The 16,320-nt window shown below is 40.5% G+C and overlaps 3 protein-coding genes across 4 annotated transcripts in view; 1 reads left to right on the forward strand and 2 right to left on the reverse strand.

Moving 5' to 3' along the window:
- The window catches only part of Osi1 (Osiris 1), a 90,214-nt gene that overhangs the window by 58,195 nt on the left and 15,699 nt on the right, over positions 1-16,320 (reverse strand). The window lies entirely within an intron of this gene.
- Positions 2,660-5,355, forward strand: LOC6635119 (uncharacterized). 2 transcript variants are annotated; one of them, XM_002058535.4, is made up of 3 exons: positions 2,660-2,817; positions 2,896-3,264; positions 4,367-5,355. In XM_002058535.4, exons 1-3 carry the CDS (start codon positions 2,758-2,760, stop codon positions 5,036-5,038), a joined length of 1,101 nt encoding a protein of 366 aa, XP_002058571.2. In that variant the 5' UTR covers positions 2,660-2,757; the 3' UTR covers positions 5,039-5,355. The 2 variants fall into 2 exon arrangements, with proteins under 2 accessions (XP_002058571.2, XP_032295267.1); XM_032439376.2 differs by lacking the exons at positions 2,660-2,817; positions 2,896-3,264 and adding an exon at positions 4,141-4,301.
- On the reverse strand, positions 5,609-7,909 carry Obp83cd (Odorant-binding protein 83cd). The gene is made up of 3 exons (XM_070207460.1): positions 7,472-7,909; positions 6,222-6,551; positions 5,609-6,131 (listed from the first exon to the last, which is right to left on the reverse strand). The coding sequence occupies exons 1-3, from the start codon at positions 7,511-7,513 to the stop codon at positions 5,784-5,786; spliced, it is 720 nt and encodes a 239-aa protein (XP_070063561.1). The 5' UTR covers positions 7,514-7,909; the 3' UTR covers positions 5,609-5,783.

Genomic DNA, 16,320 nt, shown 5'->3' on the forward strand with positions numbered 1-16,320 from the left:
GACGTAAGTGTGTTTGTAGTCGGCTTGAAAAAATGTTATTGTTTAGCTTTCGGCTGTCGCAAGGCCCTCGATATGACTAAAATGGCTGCCAGCCGGATATCCTGTGGCACACAGCCTGCATGCATGCGACGTCCAATTGAATTTGCATTTGGTTTCGGCTATCAAAACAAACAGCAACAAAAATACCAAAAATACAAAACAGAAAATACCAATAAAAAATAGAAGAAGAATAAGAAGAAGCAGAAACCAGAGTATGCTTTTGCATGCAAACAAAACACAAAGCATCGTGTAGTTTTCGCATGTAACTTTTTGACATTTGTTTTTTTAATTGCACTGGCATCTTTTTTGGTTGTTTTTCCTTTGTTTTTACTTTTTGGTTGAGTGCAGCAGAGAAAAACAATGAAATTTTATGATGCTTACTTTATGCATCTGGCCACTTTGAATACTTTTGGCAAAGTCTAAACAAGGTTAACAAGCTTTAAATGTGATGAAAATGCAAGCTAAAGAATTTGGCATTGATTTTGTTTGGCAATAAGTTGACAAGTGTCTGTAATTTAATATTTTGGTTAACGTACTTATTAATTTACCTATTTTATGAGCTATTTTTTACTAAACATTCAAATATTTTATTATATGCAGGGATTATTTCAACTTCAGCATTTAAACAAATTGTCGATGAACTACTTATTTATCATATACATACACATATATGTACCATGTGTATATATATGTGTACAAAACCATTCGAGTATCAATTATCTGCTGCAGGTTGGTTTTAATTCAATATATGCTTTTCTACGTTTTCCATTTCAGGCTTTTCAGCTGCAACAATCACATTCGACGCGTTTCCATTTTATATACATATTTTCAATAAATGGCTTGACAAAAAATGCATTTGTGAAGCGTTTTGCAAATATTTTTGAACTGTTGAATAAATACTACACCGCATTCAGGTGGCGGGGGCTGCACCGCCAGCAGTTTGTTCAATTTATGGGAGCAAAGGTTAAAACGTTAACTGGAAATGGTGACCCTTAAAAAAAGTCACAGCTTGATGGCCGCCCCCCCATAAAAATGGTGTGTGTGCCCAACGAAGTGACATTTCAAATTCACATATTTTTTAACATTTTTATATTATTTGCTCACTTTTCTTTTTGGCTAAAAGCAGTGGCTGACAGCTATATTTTCCAAGGGGATCTAACTGAGTATACACAATTGTTTGCAGAGGTCAAGAAATGAAGATATACAAAAAATAATCAAACTTGTGATTTCTAAGTCCTAATTTTAAGTGTTTGCTGAGAATTAATTGACTTTGAGTTGCCGGCAATTGCAGCCAGAAGTAGAGATTTGAGAGCTTTGAAAGTAAAAGAAAAATACAGAAAATATTTAAATATATATGGTGTACTCCATTCTTGAGATAATCGCCATAATATATAAAAATATTATTATTAAAATATTCTAGTCACTTTTCATGCTTTCGTAAATGAAGATTTTCCTGTATTTACTTTATGGATTCAAATATGTTTTATATCAATTTTTTTCAAATATAGTTAAAATATTTGTGAGTAACTCAATTTAATCAGAAATAACGTATGTCCCCAAAGAGCACACCTTAATATACCATGACAGAAAAATTCGTTTTGCAAAGCTCTCCACAACATGTGATTGCATTAATACAAAGATTGGCATCTCATTCTCAAGGCATGACCCATAAATATGCCTTTCGGCGACTACGTCTCTGTGTTTTTTTTTTGTCTGCACATTGGGGTTAAGAACCCTGCACCAATATCGGTTGCAACAAACATGCCCCTGGAGCCATTCGGCTGGTGGAGTTTGCAATCTGTGCATTGTGTGCACCGCCTGCCGTTAATTACACAAATGCAAAAGTACGCTGGGCAACCAAATTGGTTGGTAATAAATAAATTCAATTGAATAATTTATTTAATTTATTTGTGGCGCTGCGCAGTCGTGCGACAGAAAAAACCAAAGTCAACTAAAAATATAAACAAAATATTGTTGTTGCTTCCCTTTTTTTTTTGCTGCTGCTATGTGGCAGGTAAAAATGGCTGCCAGGCCAACATTTTCATGGCGGAAGTGTGCAGCAAACTGCCGACGAGGTGTTAGAATTTGCTGCAAAAAAAAAATCCACCAATTTTTCAGCGTCAACAAAAATAGCGACGAGGCGCCGAAAAAAATTTGGTGTGTGTGTGTGTGTGTGTGGCAGAGCCCCAAGTAAATTTGTGGCACAAAAAACAAATCGTTTAATTGGCTCAAACAAAACGTAACCACCAGGTACTAAAGCCACCGACGTAGCCGTTGGTTATATAACACCGGGCCAAGCCAACGCGCGGCCCAAACAATGCCGTTGACAGCAAAGTCGCAGCCGCAGTCGCAGTCGCTGTCGCAGTCACAGTCGAAGTCGAAACCCAAACCCAAACCTGTTTGGTCGATGCCGCTGCTACACTTACCCGTTTTTTAAGAGCAAAACTGACGCAAGGGTACCAACAGATCACCTCCAGCACCACCGCGCCGCCGCACCACATGCACCACCCGTCCAGTCGGGCAACGGGTTTGGCTTGTTATTCACTTTGGTTTTCAGTCAGCAGCTCGCGCGTCTTGGTTTATTTTCTATTCGCAGCCGACTGGCCATATACAAAAATATGGAAAATCTTGGCTCGCCAGTTGGCACATTCGCACTCAGGCCCTGCCAGAAGTCAGTCCAGTTCCAGTCGCAGTCACAGTCGCAATCGCAGTCCAGAGATGAAACTTAACGCCTTGTTGCTCAGCCTTGCCGTGATGGCAACTGCCACAGTTGGCCAGGTAACTGGGGCTTGTGTCCTTGACGCACCTCAATTGGGAACTACATAAAGGTATTCCTCTGCTCTTATCTTTTTTTAGGTCAGCGCCAAGTTTCAGATACGCACACACGACGATGCCGTGCAGGCGCACGAGGAGTGCCTCGAGCAGTATCATGTGCCCGATGACATTTACGAGAAGTTCCTGAATTATGAGTTTCCCGAACATCGCCGCACGCCCTGCTATGTGAAGTGCTTTGTGGAGAAGATGGGCCTGTTCACGGAGCGCAAGGGCTTCAATGAAAAGGCGATTATAGCGCAGTTCACATCGAACAATTTCAAGGATCTGGAGCCAGTGCGTCATGGCCTCGAAAAGTGCATTGATCACAATGAAGCCGAATCGGATGTCTGCACCTGGGCCAATCGCGTCTTCTCCTGCTGGCTGCCCATCAACCGCCATGTTGTGCGCAAGGTTTATGCTAAAAATTAATTTCATGTGATAGAAACTCTCTAAATAAAAATGCTCGTTGCCCAACAACAGCAAAGAAAAACACAAAAACAAATGTTCTTAGAATGCAATCGGGAGTGCACGACTAAGAAGCCGAGCTTGATAAAACTTTCAGGTCATCGTTCAGCTGTTTTTAAATATATCCTAGATATCCTTGGAAAGATAAGGGACGACTCTTTCTGCAGAGATCATATATAAGTAGTTCACGAATCCATTATGAAAATGCGTACAATATGCAAAAATTTCATTAAACAAAAATTTGAATTTTCGCAGTATCTGCTTACAATATTTGTTGTCTCTAATTAGTTAGAGCTTCTTAATACCAAAAAAGAAGATTTCGCTACCGATTTTTACCGATTTTATAAAAACCGGGCAAGTTATCGATGATTTGGTTAAGATCTCTTTCTTATATCTCTGGTATCGACGTGATCACGCATCAGGACAATCGAATGGACAAGAGTTTAACCGATTCTTATCGATTTATTTTTTGTATGTATTATATTAAAAAGAGAGTAGATATTGATGAGTTGGCGGGCATAAATACTGTCTTATATTTCGTATTTAACATCTTTGATATCAACGCATTCACCATGACGAAAAATCGAACGAACAGACAATAGAATGAGTCATAGTTTGATGCTTATTTTTATCGATATATAAAAGCTGTGCAACTTATCGATGAAGTGTATTTTCTGACTGTTGCATACATTTGCACAAGGCAAGTATACCCATTTCGCCCTTTCCCATGGTATCAGGGCATAAGAAACGAAAACTGACCTAGTCAGTGCTGGTTCTAGTGGTTCAAGCTCTGCTCTTCCAATTGTTGCCGCTGCGGCTGGCAAACATTGAACTCGGTTAATCTGAGGACGCAGCTGATAAGCACAGCTGCATGTTTACAGGCTGCGATACGGGCTGAGCGCGGCGACTGGCCGCAGTTGAGATTGTGCATTCCAAGCGTTGAGATGCGTCTGACCGTCAGCCTGTTGGCCTTGTGTGCTGTGGTGCGTTCTACCCCAACCTTTTGAAAAAAGAAAAAAAAAAAGAAAAGCAACCCAACATTTTGCAGACCGTAGCCGATCTCACGGGCGATGCGCAGATTTTGGAGAAGTGCCTGAGCGAGATCAGCAGCCCGGAGCGCATCGACAGCGATCTGAGGAAGCTGGCACGGTATGCGAACTGGACCAGCGAGGAGCTGCCCTGCCTGATGCGCTGTCTAGCCAGCGAGAAGGGCTGGTTCGACATCCAAGCCAACAGGTGGCACAAACAGCGCCTGGCCGAGGAGCTGGGCGCCGACATCTACAACTATTGCCGCTACGAGCTGCGCCGCAAAACCCGCGACGGCTGCAGCTATGCGCATCGCGGCCTACGCTGCCTGAAACAAGCGGAGCTGCATGCAGGCAACAGCCTCACCATATTGCTGCTCTGCAGCAGCCAGCTGAATGCCACCAATGTCCAGCTGCTGCAGTACAGCCAGCTGAAGCCCAACGAGTCCATACCCTGTCTCTTCCAGTGCTTTGCCGATGCGCTGAGCCTCTACGACGAGGCTGGCAGCTGGCGTCTGCTCAACTGGCAGCAGGCCTTCGGGCCCACCCGCCAGGAGCCGCAGCCGGATTACAGCGCCTGCCGCACCAGCGACGAGCAGCGGCGCCTGGCGGCCAGCAAGTGCGCCTGGATGTACGACGAGTATCTGTGCTGGGAGCGAGTCAACGGCAATCTCAATGGAACAAACGTGGTTTAGTGTGGGCCCCAACTACAAATCTTCATTTCAGCTATAAACGTGTTTCTCTTCGTACCACACTTTGCGCCTCAAACGCTAATTACAGTTTAATAGGCGTAGCCAGTTAAAATACACTCAAAAATATAATTGTGTTTTCTACTTAATCAAAGCTCACAATAAATAAGAAAATTTCTTATGAAAGTTTTCATTCACAAATATTCTCCATATTGTAAATAATTTATAAGATATTTTAATATACGAAAAAGAAATTTATGAAATTTTCAAAAATGTATATAAAGTTATTTTTGAATATAGTCTGCACAATATGCGACAATTCAGATACAGTTTTTCCTTTTAATAGTAACACACAACGGTGCAGAGACAATTTCGAGCTGATTCTTTATATATGATATATAAAGATATAGACAATTACTGAAATTAATATATATATTAATATATTAACTATATATGTATAGTAAATAAAAATGTTTAAAGTAGATACGTTTCTGCAAGAATCGTAACAAAATGGAGGACAAAAATTCATTTTAAATATTTAGCATTTTTTGGATTTACTTTTTATTTTCTATTTATTTTCCTATATTTATTGGAGCTGTGTGAGTGCTTATCAAAATAGTTCATTTGCAAATTTATATTTGAAGATTCGCGTTCTTTCAAGTTTTCAAATATTTAAACGTTCGCCTTGCTTTCTGATTTGCAGACATGCCACAAGACACACTTTTTATTCGCTCAGTGTAACTAACAACTGCTAAACGGCCAGCACAAAGCATGTGAATTGCTGGTAAAACGTAGCGCAGGGATTCCGGCCACGGCGCTGAGCACAGCCAGACACACGGGCGCCCACCAGGGGCACGCCCAGCACTTGCCGCATGGCCGGCAAACGCCAGCGGCGCGTGCGCTCATCAAAAAGCTGCAGCTGCGAGATGAAGCAGCGCGTAAAACAGGGTATGGGCTCCGTGGGCGGAAACTGGGCGTAGTCGGCAATGCGATTCCACTCCACCTGATCCACCTGCTGCAGGCATTCCTTCATCGCCGACTTGGCCACGCGCGTGGCATTCGGCATATTCTCAATCAATATGAACGGATCATTCTCCAGCTGCAAATACATACATAACATCAGCTTATCAGCTGGCTGCCTGCTCGCGGTCACTGGCCCGGCCAGCAGCTCTTATCACTCGACACTCACGCTGACAATGCAGTGAAAGCCCGCATAGGCGTGCTCACAGCTGCTCTGGTTCTGATCTGCGCCCAGCTGAAGCCGCTCTTTGCACGCCTCGTAGACGGCCTCGCCAAAGTGTTGGCGGATACGGCGCTCCTCGAAGCCCGCCTGTTCGTGATAGAAGTCGAACATTTCGCTGAGATAGCACTGCGTGAAGCAGGGCACCTCCTCATAGCTGTCCGACCATTGCGTGTACCGCTCCAGACGCTCCGCGTTCGCCGCACTGAGTCCTCCATAGTTGCGCAGACACTTCTCAATGGTGCGCTGCTCGCCGTTCAGCAGCGCCGAGCTCTGCAGCTGGAACGTGTCAACTGATTAGCTAAGATCGGTGAGAACTTTCACTAGGAAGAAGTGCATAATTCATTTCGGAGTCCATAAGACACAGATAAACCTCAAGCATTATCTACAGCAACTAAATCGTTCAGTTTTGAAAGCTATCCTATCGAAATTGGCAGACAATCGAAATTCCGCATCTTGACTAGCATATGATTTATACGGCTGACATAGGAATAATATTTGGCACTTTGAGTTTAAGTAAGGAAAGAAAATATGCAAGCAGTTTTCAACAAGCTTTGCCAATGCCAAGTTATTCTTTCTACTATTCCAGTTTCTCCCCATTTTCCGCTTGTGAGATATCTAATATAATTTACATAAATATTTGTCAATGTTGCGTCGATCTCCTGAGAAACACGAATTGTGCAATTGTTAGGTAAACTTTACAAGTCTTTAAAACACGAGATGAAACTTAAACAATGAAGAGTCTAGAATAGAGAGAAAAATCACCATTTGATTTGATTTTCACAAAGATAAACCATTTTTCACGAATTTTTCACTCTTTCGGGCTGTACGCCAATTAATAATCAGTCAATCAGCTAGCTGAATCAAACCCGAGCTGTACCTATGTTCCCATCAATATCCAACGACTATCACTGACCGATCACTATAATAGGTATACACTCTGCTATAGTTGCTGTATTGATAGACAGTTGCATTGTACAGAAAATTAGCTTGATTAAGTAATTGATTAAATTTGTTAATTAACGGACAGCCAAATCAAATAGTTACTAAATCAAATTGAAGCAACCGGTAGGTCTTTCCAAAAATCTTTAGAAATGATATATGAAAATTATGCTTTCTCCCAGGGTATTTTAATGTCCACACAACCGAATATAACTCTGCTTTGAATGAATTACTTTCACAGCTTCCTCAGCTCTTACCACAGTCAGCCAGAGGCATGTTGCAAGCAGCACTAGACGCATGATCTATTCGGATTTTCGGATTTCCTACACGTTCCAAGTACGAGCAAATACTGAAGCACTGCCAAATTCTAAGCAGCATCCAGCACAAATTTTGGTTTTCTTTTCGCTTATGCCAGACCAGAACAGTTGATAACCCAATTCGGGCTGCCTCAGGTTCAATTGAATGATAAGCAAGTCGCAAGTCTATCAGCGCAGCGTCATGTAGTTCAAGTTTAGAGCTTGCGCAAGAGTTAAAAAAGTTGGGGAGAGATTCTCAATGGGATTGCCACAGAGCAGGGCGTGGCTGGAGGCGAGCAGAGCGCGAGCGGCTTACGCAATGGGCCAGGCCCAAAGCTAGTTGCATTTTTTGATTGATCAATTGATCAACACCTGCCAATGAGGCCACAAACAAATCTATCTTTTTTTTTTTTTTGTTTTTAGTTTTGTTTTGTGTGTTAATTGATCTGATGTTTATTTTGTTGTGTTTTGGCATTTTGCCCGGTTAGTTGTCAGGCATTTAATAATATTACAGCCAGTTGTTGTTGTTGTGCTTTGTTTGTAAAGGAGCGACATCGTCCCACTTTACGCATTTTTGAGCAACCGGATTTCTCGCGAGCCGTTGATGGTTCGCCAAAAACAAAACATGTTTAACACGTCGCACAGTCACTTCTGCCTATCTGCACATGGAGATCTTCATCTTCAATCCTCTTCAATCATCTTCATCATGATCATCATGATCATCTGCTTCATGTGCTACCGTGTCTCGAATAATTGCAATCGAAAAGTGGTTCTGCCACTAAAAGTTGAAGCCACAAGTGCCTCCGCTGACCAATCCTGAATGTTGATTCGCCAGCCACGTTTATTTCAACACTGGGCAAAAAAAAAACTTGTTGTACAATGGAACATATTTGATGTCAATATGGTCTGCAGCTAATTCTTCATGTTCTTCAGCAAAGTATCTATTTACTGCTTTAAGACGAACTGTCGGGCTGAATCGAGCTTTAAGCTCCGAGTATATAGATACTTTTACACATTTACAACAAAGCTGTGATAGTTTATAAACATTCCTATGTCATAAATATATCTAATTAATGTGTAATAAGCAATCAGAATGAAGAGCTACACTCGTAAGATGATTCAAGTAAATGGGTTTCTACATTTATGCAAATGAATGTTAAACACTTAACAAGATTTTTAATTACTTTCAAAGGCCAGCTTATGTACAGAGACTTTTAGACCCAGGCTTGTTTTTTCCAAATCCGATTTTGAATCGAAAAGGTTCAAGCCTGAAACTGCAAATTAATTTGAACTGTGAGACCACACCTAAAACCTAAACAGTTGCTCAAAAAACAGCTAAACCGAAATCCGGATCAACAAATATTTTATTTAAAACAAAAAAAAAAATCTACTTTATAGCCAGACTTAGCGGCACAGCAGAAATCACATAATTACCACGGAACTTATGAAAGAATACTTTCCTATAAAATATGTTCGTCATGCAACTCCAAGGTTTGAACCAGAAACTGGTGTTGAGGATTTGGAAAAGCCAGCTTTACGAACTGAACTAAGCTAAACAAACAATCATTAGACCTGGTTTCAACTTATTTATCATCCGAAGCTTATTTTGTAAATATCTCCCCCCAAACTCGAATACTCTCACTGCCTGTTCTCGATTGGCGCATTCTTCTTGGTGATTCTGCTCAGTGTAAATGTTATTCCACATGATTCCACAATTTCTTTCGCAGCTTTGCCGCTTCGCAATGACCTTGGCTCGTTTTCTTGCGTGTTTTTTTTTTTTTCTTTAGCCATTGAAATTATAAAATCCAGTTTTTTATGTTTTTCTTCTTCTTTTTTTCACTCTTTCAGCTCGTTTCCTCTCTTCTTTCACTCGCGCGTTGCCAATTTGTACAAATTTTCGTTATATGGTTAATTGCTGTACGGTTTGTTGTTGCCAAACAGCTTTTTGGGATGAATGCAGCCTATGTAGCAATGCTCATTGTGATGATGATGATGTCAATGTAATGATGACGATGATGATGATGATGATGACACCGTGGCTGACTGGCGTCTGGGATGCGCTTGCTGCACCGCTTGGCGTCGTCGTCTCGGCCTGACCTTTGGCAATTTCAAATGCAAGCATCGAGAGGCGGCTGGCCGACCCATTGGAATATTTTTCAGTTTCTGATGGGATTGCGAAACGGCGCAGCCAAACAGAGACTTTGGCTGTTTAGCATTTTAATGGAGCTTAGCATGGATTTGAATATATATTTACGTTTTTTCTGTTTCTGTTTATTTATTTATTTTATTTAAATATTTTATTTTTTTTTTTTTGTGAGGCTTTCTTTTGATGTGCTGCCCGGCTTTGTGTCGCAGCGTCATGAATTTATTGATAAGTTTGAAATTTTCAACGTTTCTTTTGTGGGATTTCAAGGTTATAACCTAGTTTTTGCCAAAGGCGCGTTCAGCAAAAAAATCAAAGAAAAAGACAAAAACAATGCATATTTTATGGGTGAGAAATCGATTCGAGTTCGGTTCGTGCATGTTTAATCCATTAAAAATGAAATTGCGAGCGAGCTGATAAAAAGCCAAGCGATATGCAGATAACAACAAAATCGTCCTTGATTCACTTTGTGGCAGCTGAACTTGGCCAAAAAAAAAAAAAAACAGACAGGATGGCCAAGCGTAACAGGTGAACACTTTGCATTTATTTCTGTTTTTGGTTTTGGGTTTTAATTGAAAGCAGGCAAGCCTCGGCGAAATGATGGTAAGTATAATTAAAAATACATCAGCTCATTGGGCAAGCTGTGCGATTTGCAATTTGGGTTTTTGGACAAAATGGAATATGACAGCTAGCCAAGCCGATTAGTTTTGGCCACAAAAAATATCAAGTGCTCGAAATGTGCATAATTAAATATACATCTGTGCGTGTGGCAAGTGGATTTTATATGCTGCCCGCCCAATGTGACAGCTGCGGCCAATTGCACAGACAATGAATGGAAGCAGCCGAAAACTGAAACCGAAAGTGGATTCCCCTCCAGCTCCTCATTCACCGAGCTGAAGTCAACAACCTGCGCGTGTTTGTTGCCTTCAATTTTCGAGCCAAACTCATTAACTCAACATCTTCGTTAGTGGGAATTAATTATGCAGATGTATTCATTGTATTGCGATTTCAAGTGTGGTAAAATGCAGCGCTCCATTGTCGTGATTCGATTGGGAACGACGGGCTGGGTCTGGCTAATGGCCACAAGGTGTGGGCAATGATCATCATAATGAGCCTGATGATAATGATGATGATGTTCACCAATGATGATAATGATGATGAAGTTAATTGTAATAGCTCTTGTCTTTGGTTATGACAAGCAGCGACAATCCGGGGCGTTGGCTGTGCCCTAGTTGAGCATAATACACACGTCCCATTAGCTGAGCCGCATTGCAAAAGCTTTTAAAAACATATTTTGTGGGCTTAGGTTTTTGTGTATGGGGCCCAATATTATCCACAAATTAATCTAAGAAACGTTTAGGCTTCCGCGAGCGATTTTTCAGTCAACAGAAAAGCTGAAAAGCAGATTTTTGAAATTTTCTTTTCGTTTTCGAAAGTAAATTTCACTGATCATTGACCTCGACTATCTGTGTGGTGGTTGCGTGTAAATGCCGTCGTTGAGGCCTGAACGCTTTGGGGATTACGTAAATCCGAAATTAGTTAATAAATGAAAACTGTGAACTGTGAAATGAGAAATGAGAAATACTACTATTGTACAATATATAGAAATCATGCCGTTACGTTTGAATAAAATCCCGCAATGCTGCAGTTCCAAGTTGCAGTTTTCCATTAGCCCTAAAGTTATATATACTAGCCACAGGGTCTGTTGGCTAAACAACGTTATAAACTTACGTAAATTGTTGTAAACATTATTGTCGTCAATATCTCAGCCGTATAATTAGCTTAAGTGTTATGCTGCACAGTGGTAAATTGTTTTGAAAAACATCTAAATCTGTCTTGGCCAGGTTGTTCGACTCTGTGGGGACAAACCAAGTGTGTGTCTCAGCAGCTTATTACTTTTTATATTAATTTATCTTAAGAATCTCAGTTTAATAATGCGAAGAAAACCCTTTTTCTATTTTAATCCACCACATGTAGCTCAAGTTTTCTATACACCCCTCTTAATAATCATGTTTGCCCTGAAAAGAATCTTCTATAGTCAAAAAATCTATTATGTGCATATATAATTTTCTTAGATAATATACCAAAGATTTTCATCTACAAAGTAATCAAATTAGCATATATCCCATTCTCATATTACTCAAGAGAAGGTAATATCCAAAGACTTATTATCAAAAGATACATTTAGATTACGGATCAGACAATAAAGAAGTCTAAATACATCCTTAGTCTTATTTTGGCTATTACTATGAACCGGAAATCTTTCTTAGTATCGCATAAATCTTTGAACAACTAATTGAAACTATTTTTGGCTTAAATGTATAGCACGTACTGACCAAAGAACGCTATTATAGATGTTCATCAGAGACCTCTTCTAGGATTTATTGCTGTTCAAAAACTCTGCATAATTAACTTATTAAATAAGTTCGCTCGTTCTGCATCATGTACGGAATATATATGTTCTGTTAACAAAGTCAAAAGATAATGTTGGCTGTAGGTACTGTTGAATGAATGACTTTTTCCATGCTACATAAGCTAAAGAACCCAAATTTGAATTTACACTCTCTTATAGTCACAGGGAAAGAATCTAAATGTTAAAGAGAAGGAATTCTACGTGCTTCACATTCTCAGAGCTATAGTCCTCAGGTAGGTTACTTAAATACCAACAACACTCAGTTTTTCCAGATGGCCCAGCACTTTTCAGTTTGACCAAGCCACAGAGAAGTCAATGGCAACTGTCGAGCCGGTGAACTGTCTAGGCTGGGAACTGCCGATGCCCTTTCTCATACGACTTCTGCAGAAATTGTAGCGATGAGAAAGAGAGGGAGACACAGACTATTCACCTGTCCAGCTCTAAACAAAGCCCAGTTTCGTTTGCTCGTAACCTAATTTCTTTTGGATAGCAAACGCATTTTAGACTTTATCCGTGCCTAGGATGCATATTGCCAAAATGTTCCTTTGGTCTTTTGTAATATGGGAGTTGGGTCAATTAACTGCAGCTGAATAAGCGTCCAATTGGAGTCGGAGTCAAACTGCATGACGTCTGCTCTACGGCCAGTCAGACAGGCCGAGAAAATTGTACAAATTGTTATTGCAGGCAGATTTGGCTGGCAGATCCGGCTCTGTGGTCAGCCAGTCTGTCATAAAATATGTGGCTAATGGGCTAATACCCATTCAAATTTTATAAATAAACGACAAGATCTTGGAAATGAACAGCTAAAAGCGAATTCTAACGTTGCTGCTAATCTGCCAGTTGAAAGATTTGATAATTTAGCTTACGATTCTTGTTACTCTATTAATTTCCATTTTACTCCATTTATTTATATTGCAACTATTTGCATTAACTATGGTCACAGACAAACGATCTTATAAATAGCACAGGCTATGGCTACGGCCTTTGGCTATGGCGAAAACGACAACGCGGCTTTAGTTAAGTTGCTTTAGCCACTCGGGTCACTTGCTAACGAGGTCGTTATTTAATTTAAATATTTGCATTCAGCCTTAATTTGTTAAGTTATTAACGACAACATGTCAATGCTTGACCTTAGCCAGACATAAGCTCAACCTCCCCCCGATTGACTAATTTCCGACTCGCACATAAAATAAATATAGTTGGCAATACCTTTGCTGGGTGCGGGAGTTGAATGCAATAAAAACCCGTTCTAACGGATTTTGTTTTATATATATTTTTAAATCATTTACAATTTTTTTTTGTTGAGCAATGACAAACGAAAGATTCCACGCACGAACCGACGGCAGCCACAGTTAACGACAAATTACCGTTTCGAAATGCACTTGCTAAATACGAGCTAAGAACTTGCCAACAGCCAAATCGGACGAGCCCCAACTACCGGTCAAGTCTTCAGCGTTTGGCTTAATTGAATGCGCCTCACACACACATACACACACATGCACACCTGGTATTCAATGCATGGGTGTGTGCCACGAATCTGATAGCATACGAATGGCATGCATTGAGCAAGGTGAGCGGAATGAGGCGCCCAGCTCGGAGTAGGCCAGTTGAAGCCAAACCAAGCCAAGCCAGGCCGCCGAGCCGGGCAACTTTTCTTCCGCGTTGCACATGCGACGTCAACCTGGCAGCGGCGCACCCACCCACAAACGGTCGCTGCTAAAGTCAACAATTAAAAACCACACGGCTCACACAATCTGCGCAAAGTGCTGGCAAGGCGCTGGCTGATGCAATTGTTGCATTTTTCAAATACTTGCAAATTTCTTGTCTACAAATTACTATGAGCGAGCGCCTGATGTTGGCCAATCAAATTTGTTGGCGACCTGCGACATGAGACTTGCGACTTGCTGGCTGCAAGTATTCTCAACGATTTGGCATTCAATTTAGATTGGACCCCCGTTGCCGCAAACACACACATAACTCGCCCTGGGCCGCACACTACCCGAAATGCCAGGCAAACCAGCCAGGCAGCCAGGCAGCCAGGCAGCCAGATCTATAACGGGCCAGACGCCAGTCTGACAGCTGCATGGCAAACAAGTTTTGGATGCCTTTTTTATTTTGGCGGGGGGCTAGCCAAACAAACCCTAAAATTCGGGTGCAACAAATAAAACAAGCAAGAAATTTCGGCAAACGTTATACCGAAGTTTTTATACGCTTTCTCATGTTGGATTTTTTCAGTTTCTCAATTTGCATAGCAACAAGAGGGACAGACCAGATCCAGACGATCATAAGACCAGACTATTTTGATTTCAGTACTTACGAGTATTCGGTCCGTAAATATTATGCTCATTGCCGAAAAATGTATAAAATAATTATTATAAAAATATATATTAATGATATGAATAACAATAATAATAATTATAATGATTATAATAATATAAATAATCACTCTAATAATTTTATATTATACTAATGCTAATGCTAATGATAATTTGAAGACGCATGCTAATGCTACTGCTAATGCTAATGCTAATGGTAATTATAATTATAATTATAATGACAATTATTTATGAATTCTTCTTAGAATTTTGAAAAGTTTATATACCCTTTGTCAGAGTATAAACAAATTTTTGACTTTTAGATTTTCAGCTCTACGACAATATGTTTTAACTTAAAATGGCTATAGGCAGTGGCCTTTTATTTATGCTCTGTATATAATATAATATGCATGCATACTTCAACTAGCAGCAGCAGCAGCAGCAGCTACTAACTGCATCGTTGGCAGCTATTGAAAGCGAAAGCATAACTGACAAGGTAGCTTAGTTTGTGTTTATCTGTTGTTGTCGTTTTTTGCACTTCTAAAACTGGTTCGCTGTCTGGCACTGTGGGCAGCCGCAAGTTTTCTAGAGACCACTTCAATAACACAGTGAAGCCAGCCCGGACCCAGCTCAACTCTTGACTGCAAAATATTTGCAGTAGTCACAAGTCGTTGGCAGCTGTAATTGTTCTGCAAAGCCGCCTCTTGTTGCTGTAGTCTCTGACTGTAATTTCATATTCTTCCTGCATTCCGAAACCTTGAATCACATTTCTTGCATTTAATTGCACACATTTACAATTTTTTTTTTTTTTTTTTTTTAGCAAGCGGCGCCGTTGAGTGGCCGTCGTTGACCGCCGCGCTGGGTCAGTTTTAATAGCCGCTGCAGCGGCTGCTGCTACTGCTACTGCTGCTGCTGCTGCAACTGCTATTGCAACTGCAACAGCTACTGCGGCGGCGACTGCGACTGGCTGGCCTACCTTTTACTTGCACGCATCGACAGTTGACGGCCTGTTTTTAATGCCAGCCCCGGGCAATGAGTGCGTATTTGTTTATATGCGAGCGTGGCGGCATATCAATTGCATACATTGCACCGGCCACCGGTTGACCATCACATTGCTTTTACATTAAGAAATCATGTTAATTGCATTGATTTACATTTAATATAACGCGCTGAGTCAATTGACAGACGCATTGAATAGCTGACTTCGGTGGGCCAAAGAATTAATACCCTCCTTGCCAAGCACTTAATATATTGCGCTTAAAGGGGCATTGCTGAGTAATTGATTCAATGAGAAAGTGATTGGAGTTAAGCAATAACTGCTATTACTATAAATATTAATGATCTTACGAGTGAGTTTAGCTAAGAAAATCTGGAAAATAATAATAGGTTTTTTTTACAACTTATCCATTTATGTTTCTTTCTGTTTTTTATTATATTAAAAACTTCTAAGTTTAGTTTATGAATCTTGAAACGTAAATAGTTAAACCCCAAACAATTAAATCGTATAGTAATCCGATTTTGTAGGGTTTTTTTTTTGGTTAAAAGTAAGAATTATAAAGAAATTCGTCATAGATGTATTTGAACAAGATTTCTTAAGTTTGGTTGTCTACAAATATAGGGATCTGATCAGCTCGTCCAGCTATTTTCAAAATTGAGAAACTAGTTTGCACGAAAACAAAATATTCCTGTTCTCCATTTGTCTGTTGAAACTGTTCAATAATATATAATATATATACTTTTTATAGTCGTTTATATGTGTGTGTGTGTGTGAGAGTGTATCATACACAGCGCTCACATTTCGTGACCAACTTTAGCTCGCTCTGCAAGGGTATAAAAGTAACATTCTACACAGACAACGCGGCGTATGCGCAATGCGCCTAGAGCTTTTGCTAGAAATGCCAGGCGCATGACTCAGTCGCAAGACAGACAATGCACACGC

Source organism: Drosophila virilis, chromosome 2 (assembly GCF_030788295.1).
Source record: "Drosophila virilis strain 15010-1051.87 chromosome 2, Dvir_AGI_RSII-ME, whole genome shotgun sequence".
Lineage (NCBI taxonomy): Eukaryota > Metazoa > Arthropoda > Insecta > Diptera > Drosophilidae > Drosophila > Drosophila virilis.

Bases quoted from the DNA above. Each gene is read 5' to 3' on its own strand.
- LOC6635119 (XM_002058535.4), top strand. From the start codon at position 2,758: ATGAAACTTAACGCCTTGTTGCTCAGCCTTGCCGTGATGGCAACTGCC. The intron at 2,818-2,895 runs GTAACTGGGGCT...ATCTTTTTTTAG, and splicing joins CAACTGCCACAGTTGGCCAG to GTCAGCGCCAAGTTTCAGAT. The intron at 3,265-4,366 runs GTTTATGCTAAA...AACATTTTGCAG, and splicing joins ACCGCCATGTTGTGCGCAAG to ACCGTAGCCGATCTCACGGG.
- Obp83cd (XM_070207460.1), bottom strand. From the start codon at position 7,513: ATGCGTCTAGTGCTGCTTGCAACATGCCTCTGGCTGACTGTG. The intron at 6,552-7,471 runs GTAAGAGCTGAG...GACACGTTCCAG, and splicing joins CATGCCTCTGGCTGACTGTG to CTGCAGAGCTCGGCGCTGCT. The intron at 6,132-6,221 runs GTGAGTGTCGAG...ATGTATTTGCAG, and splicing joins GCTTTCACTGCATTGTCAGC to CTGGAGAATGATCCGTTCAT.